The 20,140-nt window shown below is 40.5% G+C and overlaps 1 protein-coding gene across 1 annotated transcript in view; it reads right to left on the bottom strand.

The window, feature by feature from the left end:
• The window catches only part of WRN (WRN RecQ like helicase), a 69,612-nt gene that overhangs the window by 24,739 nt on the left and 24,733 nt on the right, over nucleotides 1-20,140 (bottom strand). The window contains exons 14-20 of the mRNA XM_014054708.2: nucleotides 18,872-18,980; nucleotides 11,024-11,092; nucleotides 10,724-10,806; nucleotides 8,504-8,610; nucleotides 7,623-7,813; nucleotides 4,922-5,096; nucleotides 1,629-1,810 (exon numbers count right to left, since the gene is read on the bottom strand). Of these exons, the coding sequence (XP_013910183.2) occupies nucleotides 1,629-1,810; nucleotides 4,922-5,096; nucleotides 7,623-7,813; nucleotides 8,504-8,610; nucleotides 10,724-10,806; nucleotides 11,024-11,092; nucleotides 18,872-18,980 (916 nt within the window). The remainder of the gene's footprint in view (nucleotides 1-1,628; nucleotides 1,811-4,921; nucleotides 5,097-7,622; nucleotides 7,814-8,503; nucleotides 8,611-10,723; nucleotides 10,807-11,023; nucleotides 11,093-18,871; nucleotides 18,981-20,140) is intronic.

Below are 20,140 nucleotides of genomic sequence, written 5' to 3'. Positions count from 1 at the left end.
TAAATATATGTAATGAGTGGGTCATTCAGAGATCCTGTTTCATAAGTATCTTCTTAAAATAATGGTAGTTATTTAAAATATATGTGTTAAACAGAAGTCCATTCATGGCATATTCTTCCCCATTCATGAGAAAAAAATAAATATAAATTTCAAAGACTTATTTTAATTGTTATTGTTTATGATTAAGTTAATTAGTAGAGGTTAGAAAGATAACCAACTCTGAACAAAGGACAGGCCATTATTTCATAGTGTCAAGAATAGATTTTGGGGGTGGGAAAAGGACATAGAAGAAAAGGAAAGAATGAAAAAAAGAACTGCAGAAAAAACTTGTAAGAAAGTACAAGGTAGATTAGAATGAACAGAAAGACAAACGGAAGCTGCTTGAGTCACAAAAATCAATTTACATTATGAATGCTACAGGAATGAAAGGAGCTATGCTAATGAGGTATAAAACTGCTTAGTTTCATACCTCATAAATACCTCATTCTACAATGCTTAGTAGAAAAAGTAAATCTCTAAATGAAAAAAATATATATAAAGTTACAAAAAAGCTGAAATAAAAATACTATGTAAGGTATAAAGAAATAAAGATGCACTTGAACAAAAAGTAGTCACAAAATGAAGATTAAAAGAGAAAAGAAAATGCAAAGTTATTTCCACTGAAATAAAAACATTTGGATGTGGGTGAAAAGGAGTTTTCACAAGGTGGATGGAATTAAGAATTAAATTTATGAAATGATCTGGAATGCAAATGAAATGGGAACACACTTGGAAACATGTTGGTGATTTTTATGGGAAGGAGTATGATATGTCAAGTAGAATTCAAATGGTTACTAAGATTTAGTATCAAGGAAAAAATATGAAAAGGAAGACGCAAAATATATGAGAATGCTTTTAAAAAGGATAGGGCTGTAGGAATAGATAGTAGTACAACTGGAGGAATGTGAAAATAAGGCTTGTTGATGAAGAAGCTATCAAACTTAATGAGACATTGTATGTCTGCTTGACATACAATGTTATGTTGTTAAGATCCTGAATGACTCGCAACATGACAGATTGTAATATCCTAAAAGTTATATGGACCTGAACTTTGATGTATTAAAGATCAATATAAGAAAAAAGCACCCCTGACAATCATGGTATGTATGTATCAAATTTTTAAAATAGTAAATAATTCTCACTTGTTTTCCTCACAGTGCAGGTCTAATGCACGGGAAATGAATTATACAATAGTGCCACAGTAACTCATACTTTGAATTTGTAATCCCATTGTAAAATTCAAACATCAATGAAATATTAAACTTGGCCAACCAACTTTTATGTACAGGTAGTCCTCTCTCAGGGACCAGAATTGGGACTGGCTACTCAGTTGTTAAGTGAAGTGGTCAGTAAGTAAAACAGCAACTATGTGTACGGTCTTACTTCCGTTTTCAGCTTTTATTTGCTTTACAAATCTGCCAATGATGTAAATGTGAGTATTGGTCACATTACTTTTTCATCACATTCATAATTGTGAACAGTCACTAAACAAAGCAGTGACTAAACAATGGCTACCTGCAAATGTTTAAAATATTCAACATGGTTGTTTTAACATTTATACATACAAAGCAAGTCAGAATTGCAGTTACCTATTAAAGCTCATGTCAGCTGGAGTCCACAATACATAGCAAGAGGCTGGAAGCCCATCACGGCCAGCCCTTCCAATTTCCTGGTAGTATGATTCCATTTCCTTTGGGGCTCCATAATGTATAACTGTCCGAATGTCTGCTTTATTTATGCCCATTCCAAAGGCTATAGTAGCGACTATACACTGCAGAGAAGAACCAAAATCTCCAATATCAAAGTTACATTCATCTCAATATTAATGCACTTTTCAGTATTAATATTTGATCTGCATGAAGTATTTTTATACTATGACTTGTTAATGTTTTGGCAGACTCAGCTTAGAAACACAATATTTGAATTCCAAGTCATTTATATTATTTACTAAATCCAATACATATGTTAAAATGTCACTGCTGAGGACAAGAATCCCAATTAAAGTGTCCCCAAATATCATCTTCTAGGAAAACACATACAGTGAAGTGAACTGTAGAGGAGATGACAAAGCAGTGGTGGGTTCTGGAACGCCGGGCCACGGTTGCAACAGGGCCCAGTGTTCTCCACATGAACGCGCACGGCACACGCATACACCTTCCAGCGACGCCTCCGCAAGCCTCCACGGCGCTCCAGCTGCTCGGCAGCATCGTATAGGTGCTGTACATGCCATGTGCGGAAGCGCCGAAGGCTTTAAAGGACAGGTAAGGAGCTTGGGCGGGCGGGTGGGCCCTCCGGAGCACCGTACTGGAATGGTACCCAGTGCTCCAGTCAGGCTCCGGTACACCCATACCGGGCCCTACCTCCTGCAACCCACCACTGTGACAAAGCTGAGCCTGAGAGAGAGGTCAAACAAGTCACTTCAAGACCACAAAACATCTATGTCCAGCCCACTTTGTATTCCAGTGAGTCTTATCTACTGCCAATTTGCTTGGACCATTAGTAGTTTAGATACTTTTAGAGAGTTTAAGCTTGCAATAAATCTTTATACCCATTTGAACTGTCTGGACCATGGGTCCTCAAACTATGGCCAAAGGCCACATGCAGCCTGTTGAAGTCATTCATTTGGCACGCACAGGACCACAAGGCTGCCTCGCCCACATTGCCCCACCCACCTTCGGCCCCAGGAGGTCAAAAAACAGGTAAAACAGTCTGTTTTTGACCCAAACTTTGCCCATTTCTTGCCTGCAAAATGCTTCTGGAGGTGGGGGAGGTGAAGAATGGGGTGCACAGACACCCCAGGAGGCAAAAAAACTGGGTTTATTTTTCACCTCCCCACCTGAAGAAGATAAATAGAGAAAGAGAGAGAGAGAGAAAGAGAGAGAGACAGAGAGACTTGTTGATTGTAAGCTCCTTGGGGCTAAGCAATGAATTGCTGTAAAACTGAGTTTCCTGAAATGGACCAGTAGACTCCTAAACAACTGAAAAAATGATCTAGTAAAAAGAAAAGTCAAACAAAAGAGCAACATGCACCAAAAGCAAATAAAACACATCCAGGAGCAAAACAAATTAAAGTTAAATTTGTGTGCAGTTTGATGGACTGTTAAATTGGCCACGGCCCCCTAGCCACATGACTTAGCCACGCCCACCCAGCCGGTCTGGCCCCCAAACAGTCTGAGGGACTGTGAATTGGACCCCTATTTTAAAAGCTTGAGGACCCCGGTCTGGACCTTCTGATTTCCCAGGGTTTGACAATCCCACTGTCAAAAAAGCTCTTGGGAAGTAAATCTTGCTTTAAATAGTCAACCAGAATCTGCCTTCCTGATTTGGGGAGAGAACCTAATTTAGATCTGCAAGAATCAAAACATATCATGCAATAACAAGAAGAGAATTTGGGGAGGGGGGAATCATTTAAGTAAGCTGTTAAAGACTCAGTTGTAGTGATCAATTGTAGCATAGATTTAACTGTTTCAAGCTTCCCACACACAAATATTAAATATAATTTTGGGTCATTTTTCTCAAAAAATAAATGAACAAGTATAATGTTTTAGACTCATTTGTTTAATGTGTTCTCTATCTATCATTACCATATTTCCCTGAAAATAAGACCGAGTCATATTAATTTTTGCTTATTTTCCAATTAAGTCTTATTTTGGGGAAAATATAGTAAATGCATCTGTCCGGCTGATAATCTTAACTGGGGCTTATTTTGGGGGTAGGGCTTATATTACAAACAGCCTGAAAAATAATGCTAGGGCTTATTTTCTGGTTAGGTCTTATTTTTGGGGAAACACAGTAGTTTTAGGACTTGATCATGTTTATGCAGAAATACTGAAATTCAGAAGGCTTCACAAAAAGTAGCACTATACATATGTGTGTGTGTGTGTGTGTGTGTGTGTGTGTACACAAGCATACATACACTCAAACATACACAAACATATATACTGATTTGATTAAAAACATGCAATAAGATTATATTCCAAATCATGGGTTAAAATATTAATGAAATTCTAATAGATAGATCATCAATTGAACATATTCAAGGTACCCATCAGAAGTTCTCTATTAAATGTTAAAACTTCCTATTATTTAGACGGACTAGTTTGTCTTCCCTGTCCTCCAGGCCTTCCGCATAGCCCTTAAGACCTGGCTAGCCCGTCAGGCCTGGGGACAAAGATAATCACCCCTCCCGAATGATGAATGAATGCTGCACATTATTTTACTCTATGTTTGTCTACGTCACTGTTTGTATTTCCCTCCCCTGATCCTATGTAAGCCGCCCTGAGTCCCCTCAGGGAAAAGGGCGGCCTATAAATGTAATAAACCTAACCTAAACCTAACCTCCTTTTTTTTAAAACAGGAACTATACTCAGAATATTAATATATGCATAAATCTCATAACCTTTAAAAACAGCCACGTAAATTAAATAAGGCTACATAAAACAAGGTTTGAACATAAACATTTATATAGCATATCTCTAATATACAAACCTATATTGCTTCAAAAGAAAGGAAGAAATGTAACTATACTATTCATATTTCATCAAAACTTTTGAAATAATCCATTTAAAATGCTAGAAAAAACATATAGCCAGATCCTATGAATAAAAACATAGAGAATTAATATATCAACTTCAATAAGACATAATCAATTTATTAACTAGTGGGTCCTGATTTTGAAAAGGAAAACAAGACATTTATATGGTACCAATAGAACTGATTATTTGTAGCTCAGAGTTGAACTGTGGGCTCCTTGGTGGTCTCTGAGCTTGGTTTAAGCTCAGAGAACACCAAGGTCCCCATGTTTATGTTGTTTTATATATGGAAAGCTTCTTCTGTATATTTCATTTGCCTAAATTAGATAACAAGTTAAGTTGTTCCATACCTGAATTTCATCTCTCATGAATTTATGGTGGACATCTTTTCTTGCCTTGATTCCCAAGCCAGCATGGTATATACCACAAACTAGATTTAATTTTCTTAGCTCTGCAGCTACTTGTTCAGTAGTCTTCCTTGATGGACAGTAAACAATGGTGGGGCCCTCAAATTCATATGTAGACCTAAGATTAGAAAAATAAGTAGAAATCATTTGTATGTGAGGTTTTTCCAGTAATTATTAGAATAGCTAATAAACTGATTAGTGTATGATAAATCTCAATGTCAATTTACATTACATTAAAATTGCCTTTTCGTCAAACACAGGTTCACATATCAGGCCTTCAATAGGTCCAATTAGGAAACCAAATTCATGTAACCTAACACTAATTTTATTGTAAAGTTATAGCAACAGAATCTTGCAAGTTTGAATGTGCCTTCCGTCCCCCCTTTTATTTCTGTGTGAACTAGAAAAGGCCTTGTCTGAGACATCTGCATACATTGCATTCCTGCCCAAGACTCAGGTTTCTTTTATCTAACTGTTGCCTTGGCAGCAGCTTTCATCTGTCTCTCAAGGCCATTCCTCTCGCCCCATATCACATGGGAAAAAGACTAATAATATGATTTATATATTTGCAAGGCATTTGTAGAACTAAATGACTCTTTATTTTACGAAGAAAACATTATGTGGAAGCTTCAATTGACAAAGACTTAATGGGCATTTGAAATCAAAACATATGGCTCCATCTGTGAATGATCAGGCTACATGAAAGATTACAACTTGCAATCAAAGAGAAATAAATGTAAAGAGAACAAATATAATGTAATGAATATAAGGAGAACTAATGAAAACTTTCAATAGATATGTTATAAAATTAAGGTGAACGATGTAATAAACCTGATGAAGGTAGTCTGATCTTATGAAGCAGAACTGATAAATATATGCAGGAAAGCAATGCTAAAGATCAGAAAATATGAATTAGTTTGCTCTTTGTTCATCTTATTTGCTCTTTGAAAATAGCAATATAGGATTGGTAACAACTGCAAGTTAAATTCTACTAACTATGATATGATATGGGGGGAATTATTCAAAATACTAAGGAATGTAATCCAGAGCAAAGATTAATGTACATGTCAATGCATGGATGAAAATAATATCAAAGTACAAAAATATTTTAGGTCACGTGGAAACCCAAGAATGAACAAGAATGCTACTTGGTGAAGATCTGCCAAAACTCTGTTTCAAATATAAATTTTATGCATGAGTCAAGGAATGCTTATGACAAAGGAATAAAACTGAAAACAGGACAAAGGAAGTGCAAAATGTGTATATGACTAAAATTGAAAGAATTGTTAAGAATACAAAATGAAGGCTTCTGAAAGTGTGACACTCTTTTTTTGCAATGTCAAGAATTTGCAATGTCAAGTTTGTGGTGGAAAATAGGTTTTTTTCCTTATCATTTCCTCTATTTATTTAGCTATTTAGTTATTTTGCTCACTGCTTTTTCTTCTTTTTTGCCTTCAATTGTGTCACTCATGTCAAGCTGTGGAAAGTGCTGAAAAAAATAGGAATCCCAGAGTATCTCATTGTCCTAACTTATATTTGTTTTTCTTCATTTTCTTTATTAAATTTAGTTGCTGCCCATCTCGTTTTGAAGTGACTCTGATTAAAAGCATTAAAATCATAAAACATAAATAAACAAGTCAGGAAGCCACAGTACACACAGAACATAGTGAAACAGACTGACTCCAGATTGAAATAGTAGTACAACAAGGCTGCACACTTTCCCACCTATATGCAGAAAATACATTAAAGGAAGCTAGGTTGGAAGAGTAACATGGTTATAAAATCTGAGGAAGGAACATCAATCAAAGACACAATTAATGACATTATCCTGGTAACCTAAAATGTAAAGGATCTGCAAGCTGTGTTATTAAAATAAAAAACCACAATGGAAAAAATAAATATAAAAAACAAACGTTTTCCCTTATTAAGGGGTAGTTTATGTAAAACTTTGTAGATAGAGGCATGATATAATGTTTCGCTGATATATCTCTCTTTGACATTTAAATTGACAGATTTAAATTATTTAATATGAACCCCTTCTACTTCAACAGTATTTTCTCTCCCAATTTAAACTCCATCCTAACAAGAACAGATACTGTATAATGCCTTGCAGAAAAAACCTAAAATGCTCAACAAATATTATATTGAGGCTAGATGTCTTTACACTGCATTAAACAGTCTTCCCCAAAAATATACAAATAATTTCTTGCTCAATAATTTAGGAAGTGAATATACGGCTTTACTACCCAATCTGGCCTCTGTAACAATGTTTTAAAAGCAGAAAGAAAAGGATTGCAATTATCAGTAACACTGTATTTACACAACAGATTTTATAGCAAGCCTGTTTACCAATCCATCTTCTGCTGTTTCTTTAATGTCCAAGCTCCATTCCAACCTCCACAATTAAGCTTTAGTTTATTGATTTATTTGCATTTCTGTCTGGCATATACACTACGTACATTCTACCTTCAAGCTTGTACTCATAAGAACATTTCCTGAGGTAGATTATACTGAAAGCTAATAATTGACTCCCAAATCCTCAAATAAGCCAAACAGGGTTCTAAAAACTGTTTAAAAGATTTATTTCATGAAAATGATCTTCTAGTTAAGAACAAGTTGTCAATATATCTCAAAGCTTGCTTACTTGTTGTCTTTTGGAATGAGGAACTGCAATAAATCCTGGATTATATTTCCAGATTTTCGCCTAACGTCCAGGTATAGATTAGGTCGGTCAAAACTGGTACAAGTAATGTGAGGAGTTCTTAAATTCAAACAGTCTATTATATCTTTCCTAATTGAAGAGCTTGCTGTTGCAGTCAATGCAACAATAGGAACCTAAAAAGAAAAAAAGAATAATTCTGTGATAGAATAAAAAGCTGAATTTACTAATAATTTTAAATGACAATACAAAGTTAAGAAATGGAAAATTATCAGAAGCCTTTGAATTGTGTACAGTATTTAGTATGCATGCATGTATCCTGGAAACCTTGACCACAAACAACTAAATTCCCACAAACACATGGAGCATATTCACATGGCAGACTAATTCTTGCAAATCAAACTGAAGCCAAGCACAGAATGATATTTCTTTTAGCCTTAATCACCATGTGTAGTCACAGTCTTTTCTTGGGTTTACAGATTTAATCACAGAATCCCATATAGTTTAAAGCCGTGATGGCGAACCTGTGCCACGCGTGCCAGAGGGGGCACGCAGAGCCCTCTCTGTGGACATGTGTGTCATCGCCAGCTGGTCTTTGGATTTCCGGCGCTCTGACACGCTTGAAGACCAGCTGGCAACGGTGTACATGCCCACAGAGAGGGCTTTGCGTGCCACCTCTGGCACACATGCCATAGGTTCTAAACCATATGGGTTTTAAACCATATGGGATTTGTTGCTGAAAGTGAAAACCAACGAAGAAATTCCAATGCTCATTGAACACACACATGCACACACACACATATACAAACATGCATACTTAAACATTTAAAATGCAGAAAAAAAACAATATAAATAAGCTTTTTTACCTTAGGAAGTTTTTTCTTTAACAATCCCAAAGACCTGAAAGAATTTCTGAAGTCATGTCCCCATTCAGAAATACAGTGAGCTTCATCAACCGCTATTAATGTGATGCCTAAAGAGAAATAAAAATAGTCCTGTATAGTTTGCTTTCATTTTCAGAATTTAGAGCAAAGAGCTGTATGCAGAACGTACAGGAGCTGAAGCAATTTATCTATTTTTCTATAAATAGAGCATTATCTCCAGTAAAGAGATAATGATCTTAAAGGTCCTTGATCACAACTATTTTTAAAAAGTACACAATGCACAATTAGTTCTGAATTAGTTCTATAAAGGAACGTGTTCTACCCGTAATCTGGAAAAACTTGAGTAAAGTTTGTGAGAAAGCAGAAATAAGAAGTTTATAGTTTTGTTTTATAGTTTTATTGTGCTTCTGTCTGATAATAGTAAAAAAAAACAACCATGCCAGTGGTATTCAGCATCAAAATTCTTCCATGTAATTAGAAGATATTCTGAAGACAGCATGGTGCCCATGGCCGCGCAGTGGTTAGAATGCAATGTTGCAAGCTAACTCTGCTAACTGCCAGCAGTTTGATTCTCACTAGCTCAAGGTTGACTCAGCCTTCCATGTTTCCAAAGTTGGAAAACAAGGCCCAAGTTATTGGGGAAAATATGCTGACTCTGTAAACCGCTTAGAGAAGGCTGTAAAGCCCTATGAAGCAGTATATAAGTCTAAGCGCTATTGCTATTTACTGTATTTTTCGGAGTATAAGACGCACCTTTTTTCCAAAAGAGGATGAACATTTGGGTGTGTCTTATACACTGAATGTAGCCCCACCCACCAGCCCCAAGCCTTTGATCTCTGCCTCGCTGCAATTTACTTCCTTGCAGCAAATGGGGAAAATGGGGCTTGCAAGGCTGCAATAGGCTATGGCAATCCCTGCAGCCTGGAAAAGCTGATGATTGGGAGGCCCATGCTGAAATTGAAAGTGAAACTTGCTGTTTGCTACACAAGGCAAATTGCTGGGAGGCAGAGGCAGATTTTATTTTCTTGTGCCAATCAGGCTGTTTGCTGCAAGGCGGTAAGTCAATAACTTATAAATGCCTATAGAATGTTCAAATTATTAGACTTATTTTTTAAAAAACTGCTTTATTATTGTTCTAGACAGCTTAACAAAACAAAGAAGCTTTCTAAAATAAATGCTTGATCTGAAGAGGTCCAGTGCTATTGTATCTTCTTTTAAATAGCAGGGAATAACTATACTTCCAGAAAGCACATCAATTTTAATAGCATCTGTACAAGTATAGACTGAAATGTAACACTACAAACAGTGTATATAGTCTGTACTGTTTTCTCTTTGTTGCAAGGAAGCAAATTGCTCGGAGGCAGAGGCAGATTTTTTTCCCTTGTTTTCCTCCCCAAAAGCTAGGTCTTATACTTCGGAGTGTCTTATGCTCCAAAAAATATGGTAGGTAGCTGGTCTCTGCAAACATTTTTTGTTTTGTTTTCGTCACATGCAGAAAGCCAATAATTTGTAATGGTGTGCACAGTTAAGTAAAACTGAAAATATGCTGCGAAATCTCAGAAGCCACAACCTAAAAAGAAAAAAATTAGGTTAAGAGAAAGGAGAATCAATTCCATCATTTTCCACAAATTTTATAGAATGTGCACATTGAAATAAATTGTGCCGATTTGCATAATTTATACATTCTGCAGAATTCAATGCACCAAAGTGCAAAAAATAGATAGTATAAGAAGGTTTTATAGATATTTTTGCATACACATAAACTAGTTTACCACTGACTAGCAGAATTGTGCATCCTCATAAGTCCTTGTTCAGGTATAAATATATAAAGACATAATTAAAGATATTACTTAAAATAAATATATAAACATAAAACATAATTAAATGGGCTTTCAAGTTGTTTAACCTCACAGCAATGCCAAAGATTACAACTTTTTCTAAATGTTTTCATGCTATCAATGTTCTAGGATGTCCTTAATGTCCTTAATCAAAGGAGTGATTTTATTTAAGGCAGCATTACACCTTAAGAAAATGATGTGATCTACCTTGACTTCTCCAGTCCCACCAGAGAGATCCATCACTTTGCTTTACTGAAAATGGTGGCAGAAAGGACTTCCAACCACACATTTGAATTTGACACAGAATTCCAGTGGCTCTTAAAGAAAACGTTCAAGGTTTTGCACATCAACTATCAGCACTTACCAACTGCTTTGTCAATTTGCTGAAGCCACAAGAGGTTCCCTGAACAGAATTCCGGAGTTAAATAGACAACTCTATACTGTCCCCTATGTAAAGCAAGGAAAACAGAATTACTTTATGACAAAAGTAAGCTAACATTCATGTTACATACAGTTGAAGTATTGGTTAAGACTTGGTTGTGATAGAATTCTCTACAATAAGTCCCACTGAGTTCAATATGATTCATTTCAATGAAGTAATAATATTTATTGAGAAAAGTGTTTTTTCAGTACTATATAAATACAGGGCTGGAATAAAGCTTACGCTTTGATCTCCTCTCTGACATTTTTTGACTGTGCTGATCCAAGCAGGCAAGCTGAAACTCCTGACATTCTGCAGAGGAAAAAAAAAAACCAAAGTAAAAATTAGTTCATGAACACTACGTTCTTTGGTCAACTCCCAATCCCTTCCAAAATAGCCAAAATAGCAATCTGAGCATCAAATCTAGATAGCAAGAAATGATTCCTCTATTTTATACATTCTATTCCTGCATCAGTTTAAAGTACAATTTTTTCCTTAAAAAAAAGTAAAAGCTAGATTTTGTATTATATGTAAAGTACAGCAATTCTTTCCTCTGTCCATGCCTTCAAAATCATCTTGCACAGCTCTGGAAATGTTATATTTCAGAGTAGAAAAAAATAAGCTTAAACCTCTCTATGAAACTTTCAAAAATGACACCAGTAAAAGAATTTGGAAGTGGAATGAATGACATGCACATCCAAATTACAAAGAATATATAACACATATGTTAATCAAAAGCTTTTTTATATATAATAAAAGTGTGTTTTTAGAAATGAAAGGCTACTTTCTAAATTAAGAATTTATTTCACTTCAAATCTACCACCAAAACTGCTTTGTGATTTTTTTTCCTTTTAGCAACCTAGCCAAAAATGTGGAATTTTTGATTTCCCAGGAAAAGAAAGGATATGTAACAGAGAGAAAATTATGTGTAGTTTATAAGTCACTGTAACCAAATACTATTTCACGCAATATAGTCTTATGTTTTTAAAGAAACCAGTATGTACAAAGTACCATGCACTGGAGTATATTGTTCTTTGGTCAACTCCCAATCCCTTCCTACTTAAGCCAAAATAGCAATCTGAGCATCAAATCTAAATAGCAAGAAATGATTCCTCTATTTTATACATTCTATTCCTGGGTCTCATGGAAAGCTGTTCTGTCCCCCCCTTCACGTCTCTTAACAAACGGCAAGACAAATAAACTTAAAAGGAACTTTCTTTATCAGTTCTCAGTTCAAACTGGCTTCGAGCCCAAAAATAAACTAATTAAAGTCTCTGCCAAAAGATAATGGACTGAAACACAAATCTTTATTACTTCAATACAAGGTGAATCAAACGAAAGCAAAGCCCTTCTTCCAAAGTCTCTACAAATCAGGGTTACAGAAGTCAAATCACTTTTCCAAGTGAACAGCAAAGAAACCACGATCAAGGATCAAGGAACGCACGAAGGAACATTGACTCCTGCGACTAGGGAGTGGCAGCATCCATCCTTTTATCTCCAAACCTGCCTCTAATAAGCCCCAGCTGCATAATGAATCTTGTATCCCGAAAAGACTCACAGCAGACATCTGCTGAGTCACAACACTATCCCCCACCGCAGGGCCCTTTTCCCGGGGTCCGATGGTCTGGATGCGGTGGGAATGTCGTGTCCACAAGATGACCTGCACCCATTTCCCTTGGTGCCTTTTTCATGAATCCCAAACCTCTGGAGGCATAGCCCCCTTGAATTGGAACTCTTTAGGTATCCGGTGGCCACCATGTTTCCTTCCGCCCTTCACGGCATCGACACCCGATCCAGGGTCATCCACCCTCCGCAAGGCCGACCCACCAGCCCCCCTACCATCGGAGGTTGATGGCAGCTCTACCAGCTTCGGCTGAGCCTTAACACTCTGTCCAGGGTCCTCCACCCTCTGCAAGGCCGACCCACCAACCCCCTTTCCGTCGGAGGTTGACGGCAGCTCTACCGACTCCTGCCGAACCACCATGCAATCCCCTCCTGCAGAGCCCTTCCCCCGGTTTCCATGATCGGGGTGCAGCCCAGAAGGGTTAGTGACGGCCTCCCCGGAGCACAGTCCAAGACCCTGGTACCCCTCTGGGACCCTAAAGACAAAGTCCAGTGCTGCGGGGACCGGAGTTGACAACGGCTGGAATTTCGGCGGAGTTCTCCTTGTAGACCTGACCAATGACACTGGGCACATGACTTCACGCACCTCTGTACGTCATTTTTCAGATGGGGCCACCAAAATTGACGGGACGCCAGGCGCAACGTCCGAACAAACCCCCAATGTTTTGATGCAGATGCGCAATGAATCTGCGCGAGCACCCGTCGACGGATGTGCCCTGCGGGAACATAGAGCCAGCCCCGACATTTCAAAAGATCCCCTTCCAAAGTCCATGGGGACGCCAGCCTCACTTCCGCCTTTTGTTGCTCCACCCAATCGTCACCCCGCTGCGCATCCCGTATCAGAGTCTGCATGTTCACGGGATGACCAACGGCAGCGCAGGATGCAACGGGTAGAACAGTCCGAGGTGGAAGCGAGTTCGCAGGGTCAGAGTTCTTTACTTTACTTGGCAGGGCATCCACCCTGGGACTCCACACACCCCAAACGCACGCTATCTTGTGCGAACGGGGTAACATGGCTGCACCAACGTGCAGGTTGTCCAACTTGATCGTGCATTGCTGAGGGACGGCTACAGTCCGCGCAACCCTTCTGTTCTTCTTGGGACAACTCGCAGCAACGTGTCCAGGATCCCCACAATAAAAGCACAGGCTCCCCGCATGCCATCTGTCCATCTCTGTCCGTGACACTCAAGGTCAGACAGCACCCAACTCCATGGGCTCCTCCCAGTCCATTGCAGTCCCTTGCTGAACCGGCATGCTGGTGGTCTCCTGGAATACACGGCGAGGCCTTCGCCTCTGCAGCCGGGCGTCTATACGGAGGCACAGGTGGACCAACGTGTCGAACGTCGGTGGCCTGTCCACCCTTGCCAGTTCATCCTGCAACTCATGGATAGGCCATCCTGGAAGGTGTCCATAAACGCTGATTCATTCCATGCCGAGTCCTGACTCAGCAGACGGAATTCGCTTACGTAGTCCTGCAAAGATCCATGACCCTGCCTTAATGCCTTCAGTCGCCTAGTTGCTGTTTCCCCCTTGATGAGATCCTCAAACATCATCCGAAAATGTTGACAGAAAGCTTGGAAGTCATCCAACAAGGGGCTAGACTGACTGAGCAAGGGTGTGGCCCACCGGGCAGCTGTGCCTGAGAGCAAACTGATAATGAATCCCACCTTCATCCAGTCAGTGGCAAAGTCCTCCGCTCTCAGGCTCAGGAACAGCTGGCATTGTCCCAGAAACGCAGCAAACATAGCCAGACTCCCATCATATTTATCTGGCATGGCTACTGGGCACTTCCTCCTTGGCTGGGGGGGTTTGACAGCTCTCTGCAACTGTTGAATTTGATCCGACAACATTGCGATTTGCTGTGCCATTAATCTATTTTCAGCCATCATCTGTTCCATAATTACTGAAATGAAGGCTTGTCAGGCAGGAGTCAATCTGTTCTGTCCCCCCTTCACGTCTCTTAACAAACGGCAAGACAAATAAACTTAAAAGGAACTTTCTTTATTAGTTCTCAGTTCAAACTGGCTTCGAGCTCAAAAATAAACTAATTAAAGTCTCTGCCAAAAGATAATGGACTGAAACACAAATCTTTCTTACTTCAATACAAGGTGAATCAAACGAAAGCAAAGCCCTTCTTCCAAAGTCTCTACAAATCAGGGTTACAGAAGTCAAATCACTTTTCCAAGTGTACAGCAAAGAAACCACGATCAAGGATCAAGGAACGCACGAAGGAACGTTGACTCCTGCAACTAGGGCATAGCACCATCCGTCCTTTTATCTCCAAACCTGCCTCTAACAAGCCCCAGCTGCATAATGAATCTTGTATCCCGAAAAGACTCACAGCAGGCATCTGCTGAGTCACAACAGAAAGTACAATAGATACACATGTTCACATAAGCAGGGGCCAATGTATGAAGAAAAAGCAGGCTGTTTAACATTTTTTGTATGGTATGCAGACATTTTGTTGAGACAAATCTCCATAGAAATGTATATCTTAAGTTTCTGCAGCATGGTTAGGCTCAGGGTTGACACATTGACTGCCAGGGTCTATGTTCCAAATGTTGCAAATTTAATTAACTTTTCATTTAATTAATTAAACTTTTAATTAACACTTCCTAAATAAAAAGCATGCATGCTGCAAAACATAATTCTAATCACCAGCATAATTACTAATCCCAAGTATGCCTCTCAGCCTCATGTAAGCCCCTAGGTATTCTTGGATACTCATTTAAATACTTAATCATTTGGCTCAATACTTTGTCTGAAATATACTCACAGAAAACAAGTCAAGATAAAAACATCCTTAGGAATAAGAAGGACTGGCATGAAGCAAATTCACCAATTTGGCTTCTGGTAAATAGGCTATTATGTAAGCACCTAAACAAAATCTCAACATTTCACATTTCACAATAATGGAGAATGTATGTGTGTGTCAGAGTAAAAATGTTGGGTTCTTTGCGTTTCCTAAACTTGGTTTTCTTATTGCAGATATTCCATTATCACTCTAGATAACATCATCAGAGCTAAGGCATGAAGTGAGTTTAGGGAGCTGTTGATAATACTAAATATATTGCCATCTTCATGTTATGCGAGTATTGTTTTGCACCAATTGCTGCTATAATTGAATCTATCTGCTAGACATCCTCTTTTTCTCTTTCCTTCACAAGAGACTAGGGTTTTTACATCATGTAGATTGTAGATTTATTTATTTATAGGCCGCCCTTTTCCCTGAGGGGACTCAGGGCGGCTTACAATCAAAAAGGAAGGGGAGTGTAGGACAATACGAAAAAAGAAATGTGCACAAAGTAAATTAGACAATAAAACTCAACATTCACTCAGCATTCGGGAGGGGCGAAAATAAGATTATCCCCAGGCCTGACGGGATAGCCAGTTCTTGAGGGCTGTGCGGAAGGCCTGGACGGTGGTGAGGGTACGAATCTCCACGGGGAGATTGTTCCATAGTGTCGGAGCCGCAACAGAGAAGGCTCTCCTCCGAGTAGTAGGCCAACTCTATGCGATCTGATGGGACGCAGGGAGGTAATTGGCAGAAGGCGGTCTCTCAAATAGCCAGATCCACTACCATGGAGCGCTTTATAGGTGGTGAGTAGGACCTTGAAGTGCACCCGGAGATCAACAGGTAGCCAGTGCAGCTCACGGAGGATCGGTGTTATGTGGGCGAACCGTGGTGCGCCCACGATCACTCGCGCGGCCGCATTCTGGACTAGCTGAAGTCTTCGGATGCTCTTCAAGGGCAGCCCCATGTAGAGCACATTACAGTATTCCAGCCTAGAGATCACAAGGGCTCGAGTGACTGTTGTGAGGGCCTCCCGATTCAGGTAGGGCCGCAACTGGCGCACCAGGCGAACCTGGGCAAATGCCCCCCTGGTCACAGCTGAGAGATGGTGGTCAAAAGTTAGCTGTGAATCCAGGAGGACTCCCAAGTTGCGGGCCCTTTCTGAGGGGTTTAAATTTTGTCCCCCCAGCCTGAGTGATGGTATGCTGGTCAAATTTTTGGGAGGGAAACACAACAGCCACTCGGTCTTGTCTGGGTTGAGTATCAGCTTGTTTGCTCTCATCCAGTCTTTAATGGCTTCCAGTCCCCGGTTCATCACGTCCACCGCTTCATTGAGTTGGCACGGGGCGGACAGATACAACTGTGTATCGTCCGCATATTGGTGATATTTTATCCCGTGCCTTCGGATGATCTCGCCCAGCGGTTTCATGTAAATGTTAAATAGTAGGGGGGATAGGACCGACCCCTGCGGCACCCCATAGGTTAGGGGCCTCAGGGACGATCTCTGCCCCCCCACTAACACCGACTGCGACCTGTCCGAGAGATAGGAGGAGAACCACTGCAAGACAGTGCCGCCCACCCCTATCTCCCGCAGTCGTCGCAGAAGGATACCATGGTCGATGGTATCGAAAGCCGCTGAGAGGTCCAGGAGAACTAGGATGGAAGCATGGCCTCCATCCCTAGCTCTCCAGAGATCATCAGTCAATGCGACCAAAGCGGTTTCTGTGCTGTAACCGGGTCTGAAGCCAGACTGGAAGGGGTCAAGATAGTTAGCTTCCTCCAAGGTACGCTGAAGCTGGAGAGCCACCACCTTCTCAACAACCTTCCCTACAAAGGGGAGGTTGGAGACTGGACGATAGTTATTAAGAACAGCTGGATCCAGAGACGGCTTCTTCAGGAGGGGTCTTACCACCGCTGTCTTAAGCGCGGTGGGAAAGTACCCCTGCCGAAGAGAAGCGGTAACAACCGCCTGGATCCAGCCTCGTGTCACCTCACTGCTGTTGGCAACCAGCCAGGAGGGACACGGGTCCAGTATGCAGGTGGAGGCACTCACAGCTCGCATAGCCTTGTCCACATCCCCAGAGGCAACTTCCTGAAACTCAACCCAGAGATGGTTTGCCAAGTTTTCTCCTTGTGTCTCGGCTGGATCTACTGGGGTGGAGTCCAGGTCCGCTCGAAACCGGGCAACTTTGTCCGCCAAGAACTGGACATACTCCTCAGCCTTACCCTGTAAGGAGTCCCCCGTCTCCCTCCTATTTAGGAGGGAGCGGGTTATCCTAAACAGGGCGGCTGGGCGGGACTCGGCGGACGCTACCAAGGAGGCAATGTATGTTCTTTTTGTTGTTCTTAAGGTCCGAATATACTCCTTGGTGCATGCTGTTAAAAGTGCCCGTTTCGACTCGGACCTATCGGACCTCCGATACATCATGTACCAAAATACGGTACTTTGAGCCTAGTCATTTGTGCTTCAAGTGAGAACTATGATTGTTTGTTTGTCTGTGCTCTGCATCATATTATCTCCAACACCAAGAGTCAATAGTCTGTATGCTGCTCTTTCTAGTACTTATTTGATCTAAAATGTCTATAGTATTGGTGAGGTTACCTAGCCTGGTAATGACATGTCTGAAGAAGAAAACCAAGTTCACAGTACATCAAAAATTCCAAATGTGCCTAAATGGCTCTGAAGAGTCCCCTCCTCCTGGCATATATATGCATATGTTACAAAATAAAACAAAACTAAATGCTGAAGGCTCACGGAACGCTGTTACCTTCCCACCAAAGGTGGTTCCTATTTTTCTACTTGCATTTTTACATGCTTTTGAACTGCTAGGTTGGCAGAAGCTGGGACAAGTAACAGGAGCTCACTCCATTAAGCAACACTAGGGATTCGAACCACTGAACTGCCGACCTTTTTGATTGACAAGCTCAGCATCTTAGCCACTAAGCCACCACATCCCAATTACCAAACCTATTTCTATGCATTAAGCAATTACTTAAAACAATTCATAACCTATCCAAAGCAACATCAGTATGTTTGATTCTACACAAATTTTCCTTTTGTAGCATGGCAAAGAATCATATTATTTATTTGCAGACCTTAAGGGCCAAGTCTGAATAGTATACAATTCCCTTGGTCTCTTACTCAGAATTTAAACAAGCAGATAAAGAATCTAATTTTAAATTTAAAATCACATATTATGAAATCAGGAATCAACAATCAAAATACAAAAACCTAATTTATTGGAACAGACATAATAAATATTTGAAAACAGGAAACGGGGCCATTTAACTATCTGGAACAGAATAATATTCCAGAAGAGTGAGGTAGTGATAATCTCTAATTAAGGAGGCACAAATAAAGCCTTCCCTAATAGATCTTATCAGGAGAAGGCAGTCCCACATATATCTTTGTCCATGATGAATTTAAAATTGACAACCTCACTTTGAAATGCATCTGGAAGTCAACTAATAGTAGTAGCCAGTGCTTCTCTCAAAGTAGAACTGCTACAGGAGATATATCCACAACTACTTGAGTTGCTGCATTCTGGGTCAGAAAACTTCCAAATGCTTATATTCAGGCATTGGAATGGCTTTAACTAAATAGAGCAAACATGGAACATTTCATTTATATTTGAATCCCACTTATCTACTTTAGAAAGTATTACCATACTTACTTCAGTTGTAGTACTTGGTCCTCCATCAAAGAAATAAGAGGGGAAATTACTATACCAATACCTCCAGTGCACACAGGTGGAAACTGAAAGCATAAGCTCTTTCCATATCCTTAAAAAAAGAATAAATTTAAACATAAAACTAAAGAACATATCAGTTTTTCCTATAGACAGTTTCCAAAGTTGCTATAAATGTGTGCGAGAGAGAGATTAGAGTTATTGGACTACAGGTAGACCTTGACTTACAACAGATTGTTTAGTGACCACTTGAAGTTACAACAGCACTGAAAAATGTGACTTATGACGATTTTTCCCAAATGATCCTTGCAACATTCCCATGGTCATGTGATCAAAATTTGGGTGGTGGCAACTGGATCATACTTATGATAGTTGCAGTGTCCCGGGGTCATGGGATCAACTTTTGCGACTTTCTGACAAGCAAAGTTAATGGAGAAGTGAAATTCACTTAACAACAGTGTTACTAACTTAACAACTACAGTGATTCACTTAACAACTGCAGCAAGAAAAATCATAAAATGGGGCAAAACTCACTTAACAAATTTCTCACTTAGCAACATAAATTTGGGGCTCAGTTATGGTTGGAAGTCAAGAACTACCGTGTTTCCCCGAAAATACGACACAAAAATATAAACCCTCCCCCCCCCAAATAAGCCCCCTGGACACCTCCCCTTCCAGCTAGGCAGAGTGCCACTCACCAACCTAAGTGATATCCTGAAGGAGCCAAGCCGCAGGAGCCAGAGGGGGGGTCAAAGGCGCTCACATTGCTTGGTACCTTCGGGATACTGCTAGGTTGGTAAGTGGTGCTGTGCCCAGCTGGAGAGGGGGTTTGCTGGGAGGCTGCTCTTTTGCGAGTGGGCTCCCAAAGAGCTGGGCACAGCCTCAGGGTCGAACAGCTGTGTTGCCCTGTCACAGCAGTGCAACACAGCAGCCTGGGAGGCACACAACAGGCTGGGAGAAAGTGAGCTGGGGATAGAACAGGCACTCTCGCGTAAACCCCCTCTCCAGCTGGGCAGAGCACCATTCACTGACCTAGAGGTATCCTGAAGGCGCCAAACTGTGTGGTGATCTGCCCGCCCCCCAGCTCCTGTGGCTTGGCACATTCAGGATAGCCCTAGGTCAGTGCATTGCGCTCTGCCCGGCTGGAAAGGGGGGTTACCCGAGTGCCTGTTCTGCCCCCAGCTTGCATGCCTCCCAGCCTCACCATGCTCTGGCCCAACTCTCCCTGTAGAACCAGGGCCAAGTATAACTTCT

The sequence above is a fragment of the Thamnophis sirtalis genome, unplaced genomic scaffold (assembly GCF_051295495.1).
Source record: "Thamnophis sirtalis isolate CommonGarterSnake01/CBP01778 unplaced genomic scaffold, rThaSir2_p1.2 scaffold_5, whole genome shotgun sequence".
Lineage (NCBI taxonomy): Eukaryota > Metazoa > Chordata > Lepidosauria > Squamata > Natricidae > Thamnophis > Thamnophis sirtalis.
Note: the sequence above shows the minus strand (reverse complement) of the source record. Positions and strands in the feature narration are given on the sequence as shown.